Consider the following 13389-nt stretch of genomic DNA (forward strand, 5'->3'; position numbering starts at 1 on the left):
CACGCGGTGGATTCGGCACGCACGGAAAACCAGAGGGGCTTCATCCTCCGGAGCTGGGAAATACACGATGAGAGGAAAATGCAGATTAGGGGGTTAAAGGAAAGATTTCACCTTTGAAACACTCTGGCATAAATAAGAAGGGGCGGTCTCCTGTGAGTTGCGATTTGAGGATACTCAGCCAGCAATGGTTCAGCCGTTGCTTTAAGCTGGTGTTATTAGGAACCCACTCTGCGTGTGTAGGGGATGTACATGTGTATGGATGCAACGTCTTTCTGAACATAAGCCTTTTATTCTTCGTTTAATTATTCCAATTCAATTGATTACTAAGATATATAATTTACACAGGTGTTTAACAAAACTAGGTGAAAGTGACTATACCCAAAGATTTCTGTTATTGCCATTATCATGAGCTCAGCATGTGCCTATCAAATGTTACAGTGGGACAACCATTGTCGGTGGGAATCTAGATAGTGTATCAAAGGCTGGAAATCTCAAAGAATAGTATTTCATACTTTTTTTTTCCTGCCTAGTATGTGCACACACAATCAATGCAAAAAGGTAGAGCTGGTTTTGAAGACACACATTAATTATGAAAAACACAGACATGTCCCATATACGCAGTGTATGTACATGTACAAGTCTGCTCTCCAAAGGCCCACTGTCCTTCAGGAGGGCTGTGCAAAGTATTATGGGTGTTGCATATGCCAGAAAACACACCCTCATTCCCCCCATTAATAGAAATGACCTATTATAAATTTACCAAAGATACCATAGTTTTATAAATTGGCCACATATGTCTGTGTAATATATTTATTATATCACATTTCACAGCATTTCTGTTTTATGAAATTCAGCCTTGAATTTGTCACATATGTTTTGCATATATGTGCAATAGTTGGCCAAGTATATCCAAGTAAAGTATGATAAATGTGTTCTTTCCATATGGGAAATTAAATGTTTTTCCAGATTTAAAAAAAAAAAAGTTTATTAAGAGCAGCCTATACAAAATAATTACAATAAATCACTCACTTCTATTTAGGTTAAAATTATAAATTTGAACTAGTAACAAAGTGATTAAGAACAAGAGCCAGAAAAGTCTCATTTAGGACCTAATTCTGTAAGGAGATGGAGCAGCATAGATAGAAGAGGCCCTACACATTTTCAAGGCTCTCTGCTCCATGTTGTGCCATCCTGCCAGGCTGTAGAGCAGCTTCCATCTCCTGCTCCCAGTGCAACTGGAGCTGCCAGGGGACAGTTGAGAGGGGCACTGAGAGGGAGTGGCTGTGATGTCCACTCCAGCCTGGATTCTACACTGCTGTGAACAGCTCTTGGTGGTCTCTGGGAGATGGAGAGGAAAGGGAATGTGTTCCTGCAGTGTCCTCCTCCTCCCTGACACTCCTGGACACCAGTGGGTGCTTCAGTGGGCAGGGCAGGACCCCTCAGGTGCCCCTGCTGTGCTCAGTGCCTGCCTTCACAGGAGTGACTGCACTGGTGCCCAGGGAGTCAGACTGATGTCCTTGGGCTTTAAATTGCAAAAAAGAAGTTAAAAATGGAATAAACAACATGTAAAACTTGCAGAGGCCCCTTGGTGTGAGGTGTTAGCACTATTGCTTTTGTCACTGGTTTTAGCTTGGATGATGGACATTTGTGTTTTACTCCACTTGCTTTGTGCTCCCACTGTCCTTGTTGCAGGGGGCAATGGTTCCCCTTCTCGTGGTGCTCTGGCCTGGCTGCTTCAGCTGCCCTTTGTCTGGGTGGGAGCTCCTACCTGGCAGCAAGAACCAGCATGAGAGTGGAGGGGCTGCAGGCAAAGCCATCATCTGGAAAGGGCAGAGGAGGGGTGGCAAGAGGCAGCCCTTCTCCCAGGCTGGTTCTGTTTGAGCACTGCCTTGTACATTTATTTCAGCAAACATCAAGTGAGTCTTTCATTCTATTCCCTTTCCTGTTTGTTGTCAACTACTTCAAACTAGATGGGCTCAAGAGATAAATCTATAAAGACTCAATGTCTTTATTTAGCAGGATGCCAAGTCTGCATGCCATCAAAATATCTGAGGCAAAAAAATTTGAACACACAATACTTACTCGAAGTGTTTTGTTAAGAGCAGCCTAGATGCTTTTCCATGAACACAAACAATGCATCCACAAATCACTGAGTAGCAGCAATTTTTAAAATTGCCATCAGGACAAATGCCACAGCCACATTCTCTGTCATGTTAAAAATTATTCCATAGGCCCAGCGCACCCACTGCCTTCTTACCTATGTCAGAACATGTTTGTAGCAAGCAGTGCCATGGGGGCTTGGAAAATGCACTTTTGCATGTGTGAGATGCCAGAGCCATGAAGGAGGGTAATGGCTTAGCACTGAACATCCTCACTAAATTTCCTGATCTGCACATAATCAGGCTCCATCAATCCTGCCACTGGTTGGAAAGAGAGACCATTGCTGTCCAGAAAGCATCTGAGGATTTCAATGGTTTTTTGCTGCCCTAGTTTATGTGTACTGAGAATAAAAGCTAGAAGGAAACAGCCATAATAATCTCAAGTAAATTTAACAGCCTTTTTTATTCCCTTTTTTTTAATAATTAGAACTTCAAATTGTAATAGATAATTATGAGAATTAATTTATTTTTCACTGCCATGTCACTCTCCTGTGAGGAGATTTTTACTACTGCAGGGTGGTTCTGCTGCAGTACACGTGGCTGCTTCAGGTCCTCAGTCCTTTCCACTGCTATCCCTGTGGCACTGCAGCTTCTGGTTTTATGACTCTTCAGAGCACAGAAATAAATCCACTCTCCTCTGGTTGGACACAGGCTTATTTAGAGGTGTAGATTGTGGTCTACAGGATTTCCTAGTGTACTGACACCTTTAAAAAAGGATGCTGGGGAAGTAAAGGCAAATCTGAGACAGAGATAAGTTGGTGTATGAGTTTGAGAGGCCAGACCCATCACTGGATGGTTCCACCAGGTACTCTTGCTGCCTTCCTTGTCCCTCTCCCAGGGACAATCTGGCCACTGCTGGTGGTTTGCTCCAAGGCCCTCCATACCTTCTATACTTTCAGTCTTCCTCTCACCTAACTCAGAGGGACAAGTTGCTCCTTTGTTTTGATTAACCCCTCACTTCTTTCTCCTCCTCTTACAAACCAAACTGCAAATCAAATTCCTCTGAGGTCAGAATAAAGCAGTACACAGCGCTGCTTACAGGAGGTACAGCTGTGGTTCAGACCACTAATCAGGTGAGCAAAACTTTCCCAACTCAGAGATTGTATTTTCATTTAATTTGATACTGTGAGATCCTTACATGAATTGCCATCTCTCCCCCAGTATGATCTCAATTTTGGATAGCTTCCTTCACATTATAAAAGAAACCTCCAGGATGCCCCAGCAGAGTAGGACATAGACAAACACAGCCAAGTTTACTTGGAAAAGCTATAGCAGGGGACCCAGGCTGGAATTTCAGATTATTATGCATTAGCAGAACCCCCTTGCCTTTCCCCTTAGTCATGGCTGTCACTTTCCTGGTAGCACAATGGTCATGCTCAAACATCAAACTTTGTGTCTCAATGCTGCTGTAACATTGCCTGGCATTAATCCAGGCAGTCATGTGCCATGTTTTATGTAATGATCCACACTTTCACACCACACACACACAGCCAGAAAAGGAAACACATTGATTTAGCACTCAGTAATCCTTGTTTAATCCCCAGTCCTTTGGTTTACATCACTAACATGGCTCCTGCAGTAGTCAGTGTTCTATCTTTGTTCTTGGCAGACTGAATTAAAGGAAAGATTTATTAATTTGCAAGTTGGCTTTGTAGATGCATCTTAAATATGCTAAAAAGAAAAGCAGTCCAGAAGCCAGTATTGGCTTAACTATAAAAATCTGCTATTTTAAACTCAAACCTTTGCAACAGTTCAAGTCAAGCTGCAGAGTAATTTTTTGGCTTGCTGTAGCAATTGCATTCTAAAGGACTAAATTTAACACCTGTCTCATTACATATCCCCAGCTTACTTCCATTTTCACTCATTACTGCAAACACAATCTCATCTTTCCTTGCTCATCTACATAAGGACTGCAGTGCTTTATGGCTCATGTACTGATAAGAGAAAGGAGTTGTAACAAATGGATTCATTTGCAAATAGTCTTAAGAGGGTCAGAGATCCCATTCATTCAAGTGGTGATAAATATTCCATGTAATTGCTGCACAAGTGCTGGTGTTTGGGATTTATTTGTATTACTTTATGAATGCTGGTTGCTTTCTTCCCTCTCATGGTGCCAAAGACAGTGATTCTTGGGAGGAAGCCTTTTGTAATAATTCAGCTGTCATCACCTTCACTCCTGAATCCTCCAGGCCAGGTACAGGCTAGCCCTGTTCCTTTCTGGCAGGTGAGATTTCAGAGCTAACTCCAGCACCTTAAGGTGGCTCCTTGCTCACAACCTTCTGCTAGCAAGTCAGTGGAAATCTTGAGTGACAACCATGTTCATGGCACAATTGTAATTTTTTTTAATTAAAAAAAAGTTAATTTCTTAGCTGCAATCAGACATCTGTATTTTACAGTTATAGTTATAATCAGACAATTGTGCTTTACAGCCTATTTGGACACAGACTGTCTTTCCTGTTGGAAACCATTCTTCTTTGGGGAAGTCCAGGTTAATTCCTTAGGCAAATAAACTGTTAGAAGACTGTAATTCACAAACTATGGCATTTAGGCTCAACTCTAAATCAAACGAGTGTAGTCTGGTTGCTCATTTCAAGGAAACTATAATGTGAAAGAAAAATTTGTTTTCTGGGTGTTTAGATAAAATCAGTAGTGATATAAAGTGTTAATGAATTAATTGTATTGTGAAAAGGCATGACATGGACAGTACCTTGGTAATGGGAAGTAAAGGATGGGTCTGTTCCTGCAAGCAGCCCTGCAACCTGTGTCCTTCCTCCTGAAGCTGATGAAATTCTCACTTGTGTGTCTGAGATGCAGTTCATGTCCTCATTTTCAATTTGTACTTGCATGACTAAGTTTGTTTTTAAATCTACCTAATCAGACAAACATAAATATTTAACTCTCAGCAAAGGGTAGTAATTTAGATGAAAGCACCCAGTAATCTTTAAAGTAACTTCCAAAACACCCATTTGTAAATCTAAAACTAAAGTAATTATTGGTCTCCCTAATTACTTTAGATACAGATGTTGACAGTAAATGGCAATTTTCAGCGAAAATATACTCAATAACTCCTAACTTGCAGCCTCTGATCTAATAATGCTCTCAGTAAGGCATGGGGTATTAATCCTTCTTTCCAGAGGGGTGCCACCATGCCAATGCCAGAATATTTGCATCAAAAACTGTTTCTTACACCAAGCATTTGCCCAAGATGGGTGAGCCCTGGGTTTCCTTTCCTGCTGGATGAGCATTAAACCTAAGCTCACTTCTGTGGAAAGTGCCCAGCAGTGCAGGCTGCTGTTTGCTGTCATGGAGGAGGAATGCTGGCACCTCTGGGCCATGTGTGTTGTACCACACAGCACAGGCAAAAGGAAATCTCTGTGCACACTCCCTGGAAAGAGCCCCAAACCACATGCAACAACACATTCTCCATTTATTTATTTCATTGTTTCTTTGTGTCAATTCTGACCTCCTTTGAGAAAGGGGCAAAAGAGCAAAAGAGAAGGTTTCTTCCAGCAGCAGGTTTGTGGAGGGTGACTGCATCTCGTTCCACAAGGCTGAGGATGGAGCTGCTTGTGCAGTGGGGGCAGCTCCTCTTCTGTGTGGGAGGTGGACGATGCTGGAGAAGTGCAACTCTGTCTGGTAGCTGTAATGAACACCATCACCTCCCCTTGACTCGGGATCACTCAAAATTAGGCTTTAACTGTCAACTGCAATGTGATCCTCCATGCAGCTACTGAATAGTAAAGAAATAATCAAAGAAATGCATTATTTAAAGTGTCACCACACTCTAAAATGTATAAGGCAACGTTTTATTCAGAAAAGCCTGGCAACAGTATCCTGGTTCTGTGTTTTAATGTAAAGAACATCAGGCTGAGTGCTTAAGGCTTTCAGTCCAGCAATATTCTCTGTCTGCAAGGCACAGCTGGATAACAGACCCAAACCTTAATTTGCATGTGTGTTTTTCTTGAAATAATTTTCAAAGTCTTTGATGTTGCTGTTCACTTTTGGTCACTTTTTCTTTGATTTCCACCTCTCTATTTCCAATCAAGTATCAACAGTGTACAGCCTGGACACAGTTGTCACTGCAGCTTTGTGACAGAATCCAGCAGTAGCCTGGCTCTCAGCACACTGGTATGTGTCTAATACGCTTTACAAGAATGCAAATGCTCCTTTGTGAGGCAAACAACAAAACTTTCATGAATGAATTTCAGTTTCCATGACTGTAGAGATGACAAGTTAATGGAACCATTTGCACTGTGTGGAGAAGGATTTACCCATGTGATTCCCCTAAATGTTCATGGGAGCTGTGCAGCTGAATCCCCGACTTTCCACACTGAAACTCAGCCCTGACTCTCCAAGGAGCAGGGCGCTAATTGGATTGTCGAGTTTAAATCCTTCAGCTCATCAGTCTATGGAAAGGATTTAGCACTGGCTCTGTAAAAGGCTTTACAAAGCTTTGCAGTGCAATGTTGGGGAAGATTTTTTTCCTTTCTTTCTTGTGATTAATTGTGAGGCTTGAGGTGACAGGAGACATAATGAAATTCATAAATGCCGAAGGCCATCCCTAGTCACATTCCTGGCTGTTGGTTTAAGTTAGAAACTGACAGAAGTGTGAACAAATCAAGGGTGTTCTGATAGCCTTTCAGTTTGGGGTAAGAAAAAGTAACTGACAATGAGAAACCACTGGAGGTGGTTTAATGGGTATAAATTTCCAAGGAAGAGTGATGTTTTACACCGATTCAGATTCTTGGATACATAAATGACTTACAAACAGACATATTCTGCCCCCACTGCAGTTTGAGGGATTCCAGTCCATTTTTACAAAAGATATTGGCACAAGTTATGTCAGCAACCTGCCAAAGGAAAGGTGTTGCAAAACCTGTAGCAGAACCCAAAGCAACTTTGGTCTTTGTGACTGGCCTCGTTCTGCTTGTTATCAATTTTAAAAATCCACTTTCTTCTATGGAAGAAAAAATTTATAGCTTAAACAAGCAGCATAAGAATTAACCTAGGACTCTCACTTCAGCCTGGAGACAGATTCTACCACTTCCCCACAGGCATGTTTGATCTGCAGTGCTAGGAGTTGCTTCAGCAGTGCTGTTTCCCTGGTGCATGGCAGTGCAGGATGTGTCACGTCTGGGCATAGATGGACCAGACGCTGATGCGCTGATCTCCGGAGCCGGCTGCCAGCAGCCTGTCCCGGGGGCTGCTGTGCTGGGAGAAGGACACGCAGTGAGCGGTTGCTGTGTGATAGTCCAGCACTGCCAAGGGCTTCAGCTTCTTCCACCCAAAGATCCTGATGCGATGGTCCCACCCTGCTGTTGCCAAAATCTTCTTGTCTGGCCGGATGGTGATATCAGATATGCCAGCGTTGATGAGTTCGTGCGTTTTGTAAACCTTTGGGAAAAAGTTACAAATGAGCTCAAGTTGTTCAAAACAGAAGAAAAAAGAATCTTTCAGTACTTCAGCAGGTGTTGTGGCCACCCAACACACCAGTGTCACACAGGGAGCATGGAGCTTTTCACATGTGGATGGTGCTTGGTGACAGAGACAGAGACAGAAACAGAAAATAGACAGAGACAGAAAACACCTTAACGTGAGCCTCCCATTTCCAGAGCAATTTTCATAAAATAAACCAAACTCTTGTATGCTTTTAGTTTATTTTGCATTTAAAGCTATATATATTCTGTCACAAGTGAAGCTCTGAATTGGGGTTTTGAGTACAGCTTTGCCCTTCCAGCTATTCTTGTATGAGCTCCAATGTTCAGAGCTAAGGCCATATATTTTCCCTGCTTTTTGCAGAAGAATTCCCAGGCTGAGACCCTTCTGAGCTGATGCTTAAGCAACCTGCTACTCATTTCTACTACTGTGGCCCCTCACAAAACCCCCAATAAGCTGTTGGAGCATTTACCTCAGTCTTGAGAAAGGAATGCTTCCAGGAATTGGGTTACAGTGTCAGGAAATCTGTATTTCTAGTACTCCTTCCCAAGAGACTTCTATTTACACCAAATCCAAGGAGAGGATTATGGCCAAGTTATTGATTTCAGTCTTGGAAGCCTTTTGTTACTGTTTGGAGACTACTGGGGCACAGAGGGGCACAATTCAATTGGGAGGCATTTGGCTTCCTTCAGAAGGCACTGGGGCTGCACAGGACTTAGCCCCTGGAACGAAAAAGTTTTGCTTCACTGACACGAGTTTCTTGAGGCACAAAGCTCAAAGTAACACACCTCTGCTGCTCAGGTAATTTGTCTGAGTGAGCAATCTGCCTCTGAAACAGCTGTGAAATATGCACACAAGAGAGTGTGTGTGTGTACTGGAACAGCTCAACTTCTGTCAAAATGAGGGAAACACCTTTGGCTTAAAAAGCTGGCCCTGAACTGCTGTTATTTATAAGTACCACTGGAAACAACACGTTAATGCCACTCTCCTTAAGCCTGAGTCTGTAGCTATCCTGTACCGAAGCTCAGTATCATCCAGTGCCTGTTTAATTCACTGTGTGGTGTTTACTGTTTGTCTGAGGCAGGAAGGGACTGGCAAGTACATCACACCTGAGGAGGTTTCCTCCTTGAAGAACATTTCATGATACATACCTAGTACAGGGTTATAAAGACATATTATTGCAGATAATTTTAACCTTTATACTGGATGTGGAAAACTCCAGAAATGTTGGTTAGAGTTGTTTTCAGATGCAGCTGAACACATCTTGGAACCTTACAGGCACAAAGCCATAAGCCATTATTTTTCAACTATATAAGAACTATCCAGCTACCTACTCATCAGCAAGAGCTGTGCAGTTCAGTAAGACAAAAGGCTGAATGAAACTTGACATGCTTTTTACATGCTCTGTACATTCCTTTTTCAAAGACGACCTGAAGAATGTGTCTGCAGCGAATTCAGAGCAGAGGACAGCAAGTTCTGCTCAAGCCTAATGAGAAATAGCAGGCTGTGTGGGGGCCTCTTGGTGGGGCTGTGCTTTTTGTTAGTCCATGTGCTCCAAACTCCCCAGGGTAGGCCTAATGCAGCATGGCCTCGGTGGAATTTTTGTTGGTGTAAATGTCCTGGCAAGGGAAAGATTTATTCCTTACATCACCAGCCTGGCACATGGAGGATGGGTCTTACTCCCCATTAGACTATTGGCTGATGGCTGTAACCAATGCCAGGCGTGGTGCTCCCATCATTAATGTCAATCATGTGGGCAAGATCCATACAGCACAATCAGGGCAGCTGGAGAAATGGCATGTCCTCAGCAAGCTCCAACTTGAAAAGGAAGCCTGTCATGGTGATGCCTGTTGGCTATGGAACATGAGGGAACAGTGGGCATTTGTGCATGATGTGCAAATACAAGAGTGAGACAGAAAAACAACACAAAGGAGAAAACTTGCTCAAGGTATATGCAGTCATGTGTAATCCCACTGCCAGGATTTGTGCCATCCCAGGACCTGCTACACTAAGTCACTAACTACAGCAGTCCAAGACCAACACAATTTCCTAACCAGAAAACCAGCTTGTAATAAGGAAAACAAAGAGGTAAAAACAGGTGAGCTGCTTTCAGCCAGTCACAATCAAGGACACTTGCATCTACAGCCAAAGCCTGTCTTTAAGCCCTCTGCTTATTAGGAAAATAACTAAAATAGCAGCAGACTAAGTTTCAGCATTTGGGGGAAAAGCCTCAGCAACCAAACCAACAAAACTTACAGTACAGCTTACAGGACTTTTTCTCTTGTCATATAGAAAGAAGATTCTGTGGTTATCAGATTTCTTAGTCCTGCTTTGTTTATTCACCTGCAGAAGCTGTTTACCTCCTACATTCTACCACAAGCATCATCACATAATTACACTATCTCATCCAAATCAGAAGGCTCATAACCAATCCTATCATTTGCTGACAGTGATGAATTCAGCAACTTTCCTGTAGGAGACAATACAAACTTTCCTCATAGCAATAAACTCTGCAGTTCCCTTCATCATCTATTCATTGCCACACTGGAACTCTGCCACTTAAAACAGAGCTCAGTACCATCATTGCATCACTCCCTCTCCAACGGCAGATATCTGTGCACCACAGTTACTTATTAAAACCTTTTAGAATAAAAATAATGTGCCACTGAGTGGCTTTCCAACGTCTACCATTACCTCAGGTACCTGGAATGTCAGGGAAAAAAAATCCCCATCTGGTTTATATTATTAATGCAATAGTGGAAAAAAACTTAATCTATGTCTTTGACAATCTCTAGTGCTCATATGAAAGATGCATTTTTTTAGGGCGTTCATGCTCCCATGAAGCACAGGAGCATGGCTTGGAGCTTATAATACTTGGATTTTAAATTTCTTCTGAGGCATCTCCTATCTCTCAGTGCAGGTGCTAAAGGTGTAGCTAATCTTACATCCCCTGGGAATGGGAATACCTTGTGAAAAACAATACTTGCAGTATTTCAGGTGAACAACTGTTTCTCCTGTGAGTTGTACCTGTAGCCCTGCATACTATTAACTCCTAAGTGAAATGTGCTGTAAAGAACAGTATTTTCTTTTATTTTAGGAAAAAATTTTTGCTATAATTAATATGAAAGAACAGCTTTCTCTCCACCACCAGAGTATTTGAAAATTTAAGAAGCCTATCATGATGTAATATTTCTGTCACTTTTACCTTCCAGAATGAGTCTCAGTACCACGTTTCTTACTGGGATTTCTCACCTTCCCTCCCCTTGGCTGAGTTAAGGACACCTGGTGCAGAGGTGGAGGCTGGGCAAGGGCAGGGCAAACAGGACCAAAAAACAGCAAACCCAAACCAAGACAGTTGTGTATCAGACACCTTCACTGCTCATTCAGAGTGCAGAGTGCCTCTTTCATGCTGTGTTGTATTGTGTATTAATGTTCAGCTGCCTCCTCAGTGAGTGCTGTGCCCTCCAAACTTCACTGGGATTGGATGTGTTTGCCCTGTCACCCCAGAAATGCAGGTGCTGTGGTGATGCCTCACAGATTCCACACCTTTACAGTGCCCCCCAGGTGATGAGGTAGCACAGGGTGTCCCAGCCTGTGCTTTTCTTCCTTAGCACCATTCAGAAAACAGCATCAACTGACTGTACTACTTAAAAAACACTCCATAAAAGCTGCAAGGTGGAACAGCAATTATTGTTCTCCCTTGAACTGGTGCATCCAGGAGATTCTTCTCCAGGATGACATGGGCACACGGGCTGATTCCGGCCCTCTCCATTGTTCATGGGACAGCTGCCACTTTTAAAAAGGTCAAAGCACCCAGCAGTGGAGAAACTGTGCATGGGCCATTTTAATTTGCATGAGCCTTTTTGCACTTTATTTCCACACCTACACTTCCAGATCGTACTTAACGCCTTGGCACTGTTGGAACCCTTGCTAAAGTTGTCTAGATGAAAGCAGCATTTATGGCCATTCCCTTGCACAGCCTGAGCTGGGGATTACACAACCTCCTTCTAACCCAGCCATTCACAGTGCTACAGCTCAGACATGAACTGGGGCAGCCAACTGCCTGATTTTGTGTCTCTGGCTGGGCCCTGTAGGTGCCAAACAAAGCTGGGTGCCTAAACCTCATGCCCTCTTGGTGCTAGCTGGGCTACTCCTACTCTTCTGGTTGAGAAGTATTTAATGGAATACTTCTGTCTTTCCCACAGTGGAAAGCTCATTATAGCCATTCAAGCAGAACCTTTGGAAAAGCAATCCTTTGTTTCTCATTTTTATAACTCATTTATAATGTTTAGGACATTCCGAGAGCTGGATACTACCAATGTGATAAATGAAGATACAGAGGCAATGGCTTGAGTAATGCTGGGCCTGTGTGACTGTTGCAACTTTGGTAAAACCAGAAACATGTGAGAGAGGGTTTTTTCCCTTTTTTTAAATCCTCACCATCTTTTGCTAAGTCTGGTCACATAGCACAGACATTCTAACCAGTCTGTGATTAATTAGCTAGAGATCTGCAACAACTCCTCTTCATGACTAAATATTTTTTTAGTCTATCAAACTGTTAGTGCAAAGTGGGATAAATGACACTAGAGGGCCAGTGATCCTGACCTGGAGGTTCTGTTGCTCATTGAGGCTCCAGATGCTAAGCACCTTTTCAGATGAGCCTGAGATCCCCTTGGCCTTCTCTGAGTCAAAGTCAAGGCTCATCACTGGCTCCTGGTGGCAAATGAGTCGGCTCAACGCTTTTCCCATTGACACATTCCAGAGGACAACTGATCCATCTTCATAGCCAGCCAGAAGCACAGGTTGTGAACCACAGCTGGGCTGATTAAGGAAAAATAAAATTGTTTGAGAAGTAAATAGTCTGTTAAGAAAGTTACCATCCCTGTGTAGGTTTTAGTCCAAGCACCAAGAGAATAAATTAAAATGCTGACTGATGTAGAAGTGAAAAGAAGTTTAGATATCTGAATATCAAATTTTGATATTCCATCCATTTACAGAAAGCATTATTAGGTAATATGCACTTACATGTTTTATATCTACATATCAAATTCTAAATGTTATAGACATTATACATATTTAACATACACATACATATATATATACACATATAGGGGGAGAAAATTTCTCTCTGAAAATCCAAACTATTGCCCTTTATAACAACTGAAAAGAGCCTGACTGAAATTTTCAGGAGCTTTACTTCATGGTCTGAACTTTGTTTGCACTTCATAGAAAAAATTCCACAGAGCAGCTGAGTAGTCCCAAGCAATACAAGCCTGTGTGGGCATTGAGAAGTGCCATGCCCAGGGATCCCAGTTCCACTCTGCCAGTGCAGGGCTGCCCAGAGGGATTGCCTGCCCAAGTACCCCACAGTGCTTGAAGGCAAACACTGAACCTCCCAGCAGGAACCGCTGGGTCAGTCACCAAGGGGTTAATGGGCGCCCGAGTCCCACTGTAACCAACTGAAAGCTATTTTGATTAATGATGTCACAGGCCAAAGGGCAGGGCACCCTGGGCAGACACCTAATTTATTTAAACCTCTGAAATAACTCAAAGAAGGGAACATTACTGGATTACATGTCACACTTAAGAAAAATATTCATCATTGCTCCAGCCCAGAGACTAATGATGTGTAAGCAGTACCTGTACGAGAGTGAAGATGCAAATCCCCAATGGAAAGCAACTAAAACAACAATCTGTTAATGCCAGTTGTTTCTTTAATAGGAGAAGAAATATCAGAATAGACATTGGGATTATTACCACCTTATGTAGGCACATCTAAGAAATGTATCCAGCA

The 13389-nt window shown here is 42.6% G+C and overlaps 1 protein-coding gene across 1 annotated transcript in view; it reads right to left on the bottom strand.

Annotated features, from left to right (window-relative positions):
* Positions 1 to 3445: 3445 nt before the first annotated feature.
* GNB1L (G protein subunit beta 1 like) overlaps positions 3446 to 13389 on the bottom strand; it is a 46756-nt gene continuing 36812 nt past the window's right edge. Inside the window, exons 6-7 of the mRNA XM_054288884.1 lie at positions 12201 to 12416; positions 3446 to 7553 (exon numbers count right to left, since the gene is read on the bottom strand). Of these exons, the coding sequence (XP_054144859.1) occupies positions 7287 to 7553; positions 12201 to 12416 (483 nt within the window). The 3' untranslated portion in view covers positions 3446 to 7286. The remainder of the gene's footprint in view (positions 7554 to 12200; positions 12417 to 13389) is intronic.

The sequence above is a fragment of the Melozone crissalis genome, unplaced genomic scaffold (assembly GCF_028551555.1).
Source record: "Melozone crissalis strain CALT ecotype California unplaced genomic scaffold, PUWL_Pcris_2 ptg000063l_1, whole genome shotgun sequence".
Taxonomy (NCBI): domain Eukaryota; kingdom Metazoa; phylum Chordata; class Aves; order Passeriformes; family Passerellidae; genus Melozone; species Melozone crissalis.